General features: G+C 40.3%; 1 protein-coding gene across 1 annotated transcript; it reads left to right on the forward strand.

Annotated features, from left to right (window-relative positions):
- The first annotated feature begins 425 nt into the window (after positions 1-425).
- LOC149302499 (failed axon connections homolog) lies at positions 426-10,555 on the forward strand. Its single transcript, XM_089482696.1, has 6 exons — positions 426-688; positions 3,058-3,193; positions 6,948-7,144; positions 7,786-8,003; positions 9,876-9,992; positions 10,266-10,555. The coding sequence occupies exons 1-6, from the start codon at positions 426-428 to the stop codon at positions 10,553-10,555; spliced, it is 1,221 nt and encodes a 406-aa protein (XP_089338822.1).
- Positions 10,556-11,443: the final 888 nt, after the last annotated feature.

An 11,443-nucleotide genomic window follows, 5' to 3' on the forward strand; every position in this document is an offset into this window, starting at 1 on the left:
TATAAACTCAAATATTTTTACAATTTCATGGTATATTATTTTTCTTTCCATTTACACAGTTCCAGACATAAAATAATATTTACTGATCATGAAAGCCCAGCAATCAGTGAATTCTCCCAGATGATCTGTCATGGGTACATGATCCTTGCAGCGGGTGGAAGGTGAGACACAGCCCACCCCCCCCCCCATCCATCCTTTCTCAGGGACATGACATCAGCGCAGCACAAAGAGGAAGCGGAGATCAGGCATCGGAGGGGAGGAGAAGCATCCTTATGATGCTGGCCGCTTCCTCCTCCCGGTACCCCCGCTCCTGATCGGCAGATCAGCGCCCTCCTCGGGGCTCCCCCAGCAGCCTGCTTGCTCTCCACTCTCCCCCCGTTTTACATGCATGGTTCCGGGTGCGGGATAGGAGGACAGAGCGCAGCATGCACTGGGGTGTTGGTCTGGTCTCGTCCAGGTCTTGCGTGGTTGATCTGAGCCGGAATCAGAGCCTCTCTCTGTGCTGGTGTGCGGGATCAGACGAGCAATACGCCTTTTATGGGGACATCATCGCTTTCCCTTTGCAGGATTACGGTGGCGTTATGTCCGGGCTGGGATCTGATTCCTGGTGGAAGAAAACCCTCTATCTGACTGGGGGGGCCTTGCTGGCTGCTGCTGCCTACCTCTTGCACGAGCTGCTTGCAATCAGGTGAGAATGCAGGAGGATAGGGTTCCTGCAGGGCCAGATCCCTTGTATGTTTCATGGATTCCTGCTTTATTGATTCTAACCCATTTCAAGGTGACACCCAGAACACGGTTCCTGGATCTCCATGCCTTAGGTTTGGTGTTGATTTGTGACATTGAGCCTATGTGTGCTAAAGCAGTGAAGGGCTTCTCCTCTGCCATGTCAGCAGAATACCTACTGAGGGTACAGAGGTTGTGTGTAGGGACTGCTTGTGTAAACATGGTGCTTAAACCCAACGACTTGTCCTCTTCTTTGTAAACAACAGGCCAAATGTATTGCCCAATTGTTAATTCAGACAAAAAACAACAAGTGATGGGACGAGATGCTTCAATGAAGGATCTTGAAAACTATACAATGTCCATATTAATGTATACATGTTACCCTTTTGTAGGTGTTTTATCATAGTTGTAGATGTGTACATTGCTGTAAAATGAACTGAAAGAAAATCTGATCTTCCAATATATTAGAGCATTGCTAACATAACAAGTTCTCTGTAAGCTGCCATTTTTCTCTTCACTGATGACCTCATAGGAGGTACTTCCTTTACTTACTGTATTAAATACAGGCATTCATTGAGCCTAAGATGAGACCGAGGACTGATCAAGGTTGCATTACAAGAAAAATGGGCAGACTAGATGGGCCAAATGGCTCTCTCATCAAATTATAAAACCCTGTAAGCTGTTACAGTCTTGAGACTATAGGACTCAGTCTGTCCCATCTCTGGTCATCAAGAAAATTATGACTTGGCCTCCCACACATCATTTACTTTGATACCACACTTAACATAGCCTTAAGAGACACCCCGCATGTTATAGATTTAATTCTCTATAAACATTGTTGTCTTATTTCCTTTAATTAAAGACAGTTAATCTGATGTGTTGCTGCATGCCAGGTTTTATGATATGTGTTGATGTGCTTTGCTGTCCTTCTCAATGAATCATTCTTGATTCAAACATTAACTCATTACTGGGCATCATGTGGCAATCCTGTTGCTGGGAACCACCCTTCCCATTATGCTCCATCTATCAATTCTTCTGTAAACACCAGTGGGTGGAGAAACCAGTATCAAGCTTGATGTGATGGGAGTTGTGAAGCATGGGGGGTACTGGGTATGGTATAATTAGACATTGAGGTCAGCTCAGCTGGTTTACTGAGACAACTGGCTGGTGCTTTGGTTCTCCCAGTTAATGTTTGGGATTTAGTAGCTGATGGTTGATATGATGATGGTGATTGTATATCTGAAACAATAATGTCTGAATTGCCATATAGTGTTCAGTAAAGAAGAAGAAATGTGTGTATCATAGGGATCCAAGGCTTTGTTGTCTAGCAAGTGTCATATTCCAGGCGTCAAGGACCACAAACAGGACTTAGGCAAACCCCTGCTTTGGATAAAGCAATTCTAGCCTGGTTCTGATCCCTGAGACACTACTAGTCCAAGTATTGCAGGAGTAGCCATACTGGTAGCCCTCCTAGAACGCTCAGATTCCACTAGTAGGACTTTCCTGGGGTAAGAGCTCCTTGCATATCCCATCCACTGTCCATGGTGCTGAAAGGTGAAAGACCTCATAAGCCAGACAGCTAAGCCACCATTCTCTGTGTTTGATCTTATTGGAAAGGTTTCTGGAAAGCATGTTTATGTTCATTAACAACAGGTAATGAAAAACATAGGAAAACATGAATATTTACTACACCTTCACCAACATAGAACATACAATAAGATAAATATACACCTTCGCTAGTAGAAAACAATAAGTAAGATCTATATTAATGCTAATTTGTGGTGCATTAGAGTTCAGAAAATGTCCTGTGTTGTTGGATTTTGCTAGAAACCACTTAAGGAACACTGTACACTAATAAATGTTTCTTGCACTATAGATGAAACATAATATAATGCATTTGACATGTTGGAAGAGGACATATAATCTTGTAATTCAGATACCAGGAGAGGGTCCCACTTAATTCAGTCAGGATACTGAGTTACAAAATGTTGAGCAGATGGACAGCCTGTACTTTTGTGTCTGATTGAATTCTAATCTGGGTTTTATTGTACGAGTTGTATTCAGTTTGACCATACTGTGTGCACTAGTGATCTAGAAGTTTAGTTCTCTTCTTCTTCTCTTCCAAATAAATAATTACATTTTTTAAATGAAAGTAGATATGTGAAAATAACTTCTTGTAGAACCGCAATATACTGTACGCATTGAAGGTCACTCTGAGTGACAGCATTGGTTTTAGTAAATTAAATGTAGGAGGTGTCATCAGAAGAAGGACTCACAGTCATACTACCTTCCTATTGCCTTTACCTTTGATTCATATGTTTTATGTATTTTCAGAAAAGAACAAGAAGTTGATTCGAAAGATGCAATCATTCTCCATCAGTTTTCACGGCCAAACAGCGGAGTCCCTAGTTTATCTCCTTTCTGTCTTAAAATGGAAACTTACTTAAGAATGGCTGACTTACCATATCAGGTAAAATGTTATATCACAAGCACATATTATTGGTTGTTTATTAACCCCTTAATGACAAAGCCCGTACATGTACGGGCTCAAAATGCATTGTTTTCAATGGGTTTAGGGACCGCCCATTGTCCTTAAGGGGTTAATATATTATCGGTTGTTTCTGGGGAACAATAATAATTTAAAATCTGCATATAGTGAGCTCCCAAAATACACTTGGATGTACTGGTGTGTCTTATCCCAAAATGAACAATTACAAAACGGCATCTGTTTGAAATTGTATGTGTGGGTTGCAGTCATTCCCTGCGTATGTCCACAAACATCAAGCGTCATATTGTGTTCAGCTGAATGTACCTGGCTTCTTCTTCTTCATTGCAGGAACACAATTACCTTTTGTTGTTGAATATCATGGATGCCCTAGGCGTTCCTCTGTGTTACGCAGCAATTTCAGTATGACTGTTAGAGACCATCCACATTTGCAATTTATATATATTTCAGCCAGTGGCAAAAGTTGTCTCTACAGGATTTTATTCTTAGATATGTGTAACCTCTTGAACATCAGATTCAACTTCTTAAGCACACGTGTTTCTGTGGGTCCGGTAAAGGTTAGATTTATACATTTACATTTCATTACACGCTTCTTTGGGCGATCCTTTCTGTGGCCAATGCAGCTGTTTTTGTGTTACTCTAATCTTAGAACAGCTCTGGCTGGGAGACACGGACTTCTCTAAAAATACCCGCCTGTTTCATATACGGATATCAAATAAATCTATGAGGTGAATAGAGGGGAAAGTAGATAATGGATTTTCAGAGTCTTTCTTTTATGAATTATAAATGATGAAAATACACAATCCATAAGACTGCTAAGAGCAAGGAAAGATTTTAAAAGAACCGCACCAGTAAAGTATTTTAAATATTGAATTTTTTGTAAAATGTCTGCTGCCATTTCATGGCGTTAACCCCCCCCCTTCCCACATGACAGCACAACACCTACACCTTACTTTGTGTCTGTAGGTAGCTGGAACTGAGTAATGGAGCTCAGTAGGCTATTTTTCAGTCCTATAGAAGGGACTATGCTAGTAAGGGACCAAGCCAGTTTAGGCCACCCAGAGTTCCCCATCCTCTGAGGGAACTGGCTTGCAAAGAAAAGGGCAGGTCTTTCTTTGTGTGGATAGCAAGGCTAGCCCCAGTTATCCTTATATTACCTAGAAATAGGAGGAAAAGTGGGCGGGGGATGGGCATGATCAAATGCCACTCCCTTGCGTAGACCTGGAGACCTTGGAAAGCAGCACTTCACCTGGAGATGTCAAATTTGGAGAGTTCCCAGTTATAGTAACTAGTAGACTTTGTGTTTGACTTCGTGTTCGTCTTCATGGAAAAAAAACCCTTCGTATTCGCCCGTTCCCTTGTTCTTTTCGGGAAAATATTCGTGTACGTTCTTTGTGTTCGTTTTTTTCTTTGCTTTTCTGCCGGTTTTCTAGCAGAAAAACAAGTATAATCCATTTCGCATCCAATGGCAGTGGATTCTGAAGTGGCCAATGGAGTACACAGTAGTGTCTGTATAATTCCGTCCACTTGTTGCTCCAAGTTGATGGAGGTTACACTGCATTCTCTATTGACATTCATGTCAAGGGAGAATACAAGGCTCCAGGTATATTCTGGGTAATATGAATAGGTTCTAACCACAGTTGCCAACTGCTCTGATTGGTTGGGACAAAACTGATAGCAAAATTGTTTCACTGGGCAGCTGTTTCCACCAGTGTTATGACTGGTCTCCATTTGGTTATTGTAAATGCACATTGCCCATTTAATTATGAGACGGACATTAATCTCTGGTCACTCTTGGCATCAATCAGATTCTGACCTGTTTACCCGGTTACTAGTGAGAGATACAATGATGTGAAAATGTGTTATCAAAATGTCTTAGAACCATTAAGGAAAATCACAACATATCAAATTGTCATGCTGTAATCTTCACATACTGTAGCTGAGAGTTCTAGTTCAAAAGTATCTAGATGCACAGGGTCCCTAGCACGCCTTTAAGAAATTACAGATGCGCTGGGTGAACTGCACCCAAGTGCCCTTTTAACGCAATGTTACGTGACCCGGCAGTAAAAGAACAGCAGCTCACGAGAGCTGCTCTTAAGAGGCCTACGTGCATGATATGTAGCTGGGTGTAATGTGTGTATGTGTGCAGAACACACAAAGGGAACAATATGTATGTATATATATATATATATATATATATATATATATATATATATATATATTGTGACGGTGTAAACCCCAGGGATATGCTTATTTTGGCATTTGGGTACAGGTGCTATCCAGAATGTAAATATGGGTCCCTGGGGTGGAGCAATTGGAGAGCAGAGTGGGCCAATGCTCCATTCCCCCATTCTGTGGAAAATCCATGCCGCCTTTTCCAGGAGGCTAGAAGGCTGCAGGATCCAGTACAGGATTTTTATGAGGCCAGCGTCAGGCACAGGTGCTGGGCATTAAAAACCCCTGGAGCCTGATACTCAGAGAGAGACTGTTGGGGGAAGAGGAAGTTTCCCTGAGCTCCCAGGGCAAGGAGAGGCCCTGAACAAGAAGACCATCCCTGAGCCAAGTGAGGCAATACCTGCCTGGACATTTTGTGTGCTGTCTGGGGGAGGTTTTCCAGAGCCTGGCGTAGCTGGGTCTGGCTGGGAGGTTGAGTTAGTGGGTGATTAGGCTGGTCAGTCCGGACCAGCGTAGTTCAGTTAGAGAGGGCTCCAATTGGGAGCTAGGTTTTCTTTTTATGATTTGGTTTTTGGGGTTTAAGCGGGTAAAATAAAGCGCTGTTTTGTTCAACAGAACTCTGACTCTGATTACCCTAGAGGACTGTGCTTAGGACCCCTACAAGTGACATGTATGGCCCTCATGCTATAGGGTTTGTCACAATATATATATATATATATATATATATATAGAGAGAGAGAGATAGACTGTCAGTGTACAGTGTTACAATTAGGGTAGGGGGTGACAGTGTATAGTGTTAGAATGAGTAGGTGTGCGTATGGCAGTGTACAGTGTTAGAACAAGTGTGTGGGGTGTTTGTTAGTGTACAGTGTTAGACTGTGTTGGGTGTCAGTGTTAGAATGAGTATGGGGGGTCAGTGTACATTTTTTAGAGTCAATGTGTGTGTGGTGTGTGTGGTGTTTGGATGTCTGTGTGAGGAGGTTGTCAGTATACAGTGTTAGACTATGTGGAGTGTACGGTGTTAGTGTGTATGTTAGTGTACGATGTATGGCGCGTTACCGTGTGTGTGTGTGTTAGAATATGGTGTTACAGTGTGTGAGCCAGAATGGTGGTGTGCAGAGTGACATGCAGGGAGCAGAGTAAGGGAGTAAGGGGCAGAGCATTTTTCCCTGTGCCTGGGTGTAATGCACCCTGTGTACTCAGCATGCCCCTGCATAGAAAACAATTGCCCTGCCCCATAATCAACTTTTTCACTGCTCAGTCCTGCTAGGCCTTAAAAAATATTGCTCTGTAAAAGAATAACGGCGGCAAAGAGAATATTCTTGCCTGGGGTGCCACTTAGTCTAGGACTGGCCCTATAAATGTATATCACTTTTCATGCATGCTGAGATTGCAGGCCTCTTTTCACAATAAGCGGCTTTAAACAACATATTTAATCTGGTTTTCTAACATTAAATAGTGTATACCTTCAAATGAATAGAATTGTTTCATGTGACTTGTTCAATGCAATTAGTTACTATGATTTCTTTGAATTGTATTTCAGAACTACTTTGATGGGAAATTGTCTCCTCAAGGGAAAATGCCCTGGATTGAGTATAACCACACACGAGTATCTGGTACTGAATTTATTATTGACTTTTTGGAGGAGAAACTTGGTGTTAATTTGAACAAAAACCTCAGTCCACATGAGAGAGCTGTATCAAGGGCAGTCACAAAAATGGTTGAAGAACACTTTTACTGGTGAGTTCACGGCACAACGATGTTCTACAAAACCCATTTCTAAGTGCTGAACTTACTAACTAATACGGAGTGAGAGGATATTTCCATAAGGGTATTTAGGAAAGGTGTACCAAGGTGGGAACTTTAATGTACTTAAACGTCCCCTAGTCCCATTTCATCATATGGAGACTGTGCTCTAAAGTTACATTTCAATCGGGATGATTCTGTCATGATTTGCAGGAGTTACTGTAAAATCCTGGGTTTTTTGCTCACTTCCATGGAAAATCCCCAATGAACATGTTGCGAGTCATAGAATTATCTTCATCACTTCAATACTTGTGATGGAACTAAAATGTGGGGAACTAAAATGTGAGAACAAGGTTTTTCTAAATGTCCCAGAGCAGAAAATAGCTTAAGATGATATACTCTACATACCCCACTCATTTTATGTATATGTCACACGACTGCTCTTGACCTCACAACATATGCAACATTTCAGAAGTGTCCTTTGGAATGTGACAAACACTGAGGGACAGGTTCTGCTTCTTTCAAAAAAGCGTGATTTTCCTGGCCGATGTGATGTTTTTTAATATTTCATGAAACGCTAGTAAGAACCAGTGACGATTATTTATATTTGTAATATTTTTTTTTTTTAATTACAGGACATTGGCATATTGCCAGTGGGTTGACAATCTCCATGAGACCCAGAAAATGCTTTCTATCACTGGACCACTAAGTGATTTACTAAAGTGGATTCTGTGCCATCTTACGAAAGGCATTGTCAAACGCGAGATGTATGGGCAAGGCATTGGACGCTTCTCTGAAGAGGAAATTTACATGCTAATGGAAAAGGACATGAGATCATTGGCTGGGCTTCTGGGTAACACTTAAACATTTAACTTGCTTATCTCATCTTCAACTTATGGGATATATACATGAAGTCATCTTGCCGAAGTGAAAAAGAGATCAGATAAATTAATATTTTTGTCGGTTGAGCTGTCATTATGCACTGGTATTATCTATTTTCATGCTGAAATATCAACTTCTACATGTGTTCTTACATAGAATTTGGAAGAAGGCACATATTTAATGTCTGTGAATGCACCCTCTAATGCATTTACATTCATTTATAGTGCTTAAATATAATCTATAGCACTGTGCAGTTGCAACATAACATTTTAAAGTTATCATTACATGAATCGACACCCAAAATTACTAAATCACTTCTTGTATGTCAAGGCTGAACCTGGGATTAGTGGTGCATGAGTGCAGTATCCTGCCCCTCAACAATGGAAACACACACACATACTAATCTAACATACTATAACTGGCCATTTTCACAGCACATGCGGATATATACTCAAGCTAAAATACACCAATACCCACACATATGTATGCCGACAATAAAGCTATCATACACACATGCTAACACTATATGCAAACATACATGTACATGCTATACAACACCGTATGCTTACACACACACACTCTTGATAACAGCATACAATACCACACACTCACATTAACAGCAGACACCAAGACACAGACACATTTAAGCCATACAGTAACACACACACACATGCTAACAGCATATACTCACACATGATAACACCATACACTAATACGCACTCACTCTAACACCATACACTTCCACATACATTCTCCAATGCATACACTAACACGCTCACACATAGAACAGAACTAGGACAAAAATAGGGGTGTGCATTTAAAGCACACTAACCCACATGTTAAGTGGCTATATATTGTTAGCAATTTAAAAAGGGCCAAACATCCCTGTGTGCTTTATGGCCGGTCCAGACCACTAGAAACTGAGCAAAATGGTTTCAAATTTATTGCACATATGTACGTGGATGGTTCCTTTTGGTAACTGTGCAGTTTGTTTTTACTCATACTGATAACCAATGAGGATCATACTAAATCTTATTATGTTACACCAAAAAAGTAAAATATTATGTATTGTTTAGTCCATGTTTGCTGGCAAGATGCTGAGACACAAAAATGCTCCAAATAAAGATACAACATAGCTGAAAGGAAAATACCTTAACCCATTTAATAGCATACCTAATTAAAACTCGTATGCTGAAGCCATATTCAAATTATCATTTTAGAGGTGTGTCAGGTAGAAGGATCTGATTCACCATTTGGAGACACGCATACACAAGTATATGGGTGGGTGCATGTGAGATCAGTAAGGGAATAAATGGAGAAACTGCTCCTACTTATCTCCATTCTCCCTTGCTGGCATGCTGGGTCGAGTAAGACATTGGGCTTGAATCAACACCAGGTTGCCCATCTCCATCTGATGCCACCACTGGATAATTTAGTCATGGGATTTGTGTAGACCCTAATATTGCTGTGTAAACACTCATCCCAATGCTCATTAGCTGTCTCTTGTTCTGTATATCTAACCCTAAAGCAAATAACACAATTCTAACCTATATCCAATCTCCAATTCAATACGCCTTTTGGACCTTCTTCAGAGAGATGTTGAGTCAAAGAGGAAATTATTTCTTCTCAAAGTTCGCATATGTGTTACAAATCACTTGAAGCAGGGCCTTATGTTTCCATACTATTTATGAACATGTCTTGTTTTCTAATGTTAGCTGTCATTAGTGTTATTATATTAACTCTTCTCTTAAATAACCAATAAGGTTATATCAGAAAAACAAATACACATGTAACCACCAGTACATTGATGAACTAAATTAAGATCATGCTGTATTGTACACAGGTGACAAGAAATACATTATGGGACCTAAGGTTTCAACATTAGATGCTACAGTTTTTGGCCATCTGGCTCAAGCAATGTGGACCTTACCTGGGACAAGGCCTGAGAGACTAATCAAAGGTAAATACAAATTGTTTTTAGAATGAAATGTATTTTTGTTCTGATGTGTACTTCTGCAAGTATTAGAGAGGATACAATGACCAATTGTTCTTAATTTAGTTTTGCAATCCAAACAGCAAATGTTGACCAAAGTTTTCCTCGACTAAGACCACACCTCGATGTACTGCATAAAATGTCACAGTGGTTCTTATTGTGAAAACTGATGATCTTGGAGTTCTACTGTTGACAAAAAAAGTATGATGACCAACAAAGGCTTTATTCATACCTTTGCAGGTGAACTCATCAACCTAGCTATGTACTGTGAAAGAATCAGAAGGAAATTCTGGCCAGAATGGCACGATGACAACGATAACACATTTTATGAAACAGACGATAACAGTGAGGACAGCAAAACCCAAACCCCACTGCCCGACTTCAGCTTTTATTCAAGGACAGGGACCTTTGAAGATGATGGGGCAGAGAACAGTATATCACAAACACCGGATACTGATTTCACAGGTCAATCTCTGTTTGACTCGGATGTGGACATGGATGAATTTACGGATCATGAACAGTTGAAGTAGAGCACATTGCCTTCTTTCCAAGAGCTGAGGCCAGCTGCATAGATTAGTTAGTTTATTTTAATTATCCAGGTTTTGCACATGTCATTGATTTCAAGAAGCCTTACTTCTACTTGGGAAAACATGTTGGACTCGTATCCCGTAGGCTTTGTGAAATACTGAGTCGATTAATGGTTGACCATTACATACAGTTTATGAGTTAAAACTAGGTATAAGCGCTTAAAACATTATCATAATAGAAGGTTATTTTCCAAATAAGCCTAGATTCCCCTATTTAAGCTTCTTGTGAGGGATGTGAATAAGCAGATGTTACTGTGGCACTATATCAGAACGTCAATGTTATGAGTGTGCTATCAATAGTAAATGTTTAACTTGCACTTTCATATGATATCAGTGAAAAATATATTTGTAGCAGGAACGCCACCTGACCCCAAAAAAATAATTTTATTTCAAAATGTTCCAATACTATTCACAGATTGGTGTTTTGTGCATGGTAGTTACTGAGTCAACGTACAGATCACCTGTAGGCACATGAGAGTTGTAAGATGTTCATTAATCAATGAAATCTGTTAATTATACAGTATATGAAATAGATACAGACTTCACAAACGATCATGATTGATGTGTTGTGAAAATAACCTCTCTTTGAGTTTATGTCGTGCATTACAGTCTATGGAAGGGGTTAGGAATATAGTTGGGTAGACTGGAAGATTAATGCGCATCCATACTTTAACCTTCATGTCTTGTCAGCCGGGTAAAGTATTCCATTTTGGATACTAAAAGAGAGACAAGCAAAGGCTGGTGCAAGAGTACCTAATTATATGACCACCTAGTGTATGGTTTGTGCGGCAAAACAATGCAGTATGGTTTTCTTTCAGGAAAATAATGTTG

This window comes from Sceloporus occidentalis, unplaced genomic scaffold (assembly GCF_023333645.1).
Source record: "Sceloporus occidentalis isolate IW3139 unplaced genomic scaffold, rSceOcc1.0.p SCAF_19, whole genome shotgun sequence".
NCBI lineage: Eukaryota > Metazoa > Chordata > Lepidosauria > Squamata > Phrynosomatidae > Sceloporus > Sceloporus occidentalis.

Excerpts from the sequence above, each read along its gene's own strand:
- LOC149302499 (XM_089482696.1), top strand. The coding sequence starts at position 426 with ATGCACTGGGGTGTTGGTCTGGTCTCGTCCAGGTCTTGCGTGGTTGAT. Across the intron at positions 689-3,057 it reads CACGAGCTGCTTGCAATCAG|AAAAGAACAAGAAGTTGATT; the intron begins GTGAGAATGCAG and ends ATGTATTTTCAG. Across the intron at positions 8,004-9,875 it reads ATCATTGGCTGGGCTTCTGG|GTGACAAGAAATACATTATG; the intron begins GTAACACTTAAA and ends TATTGTACACAG.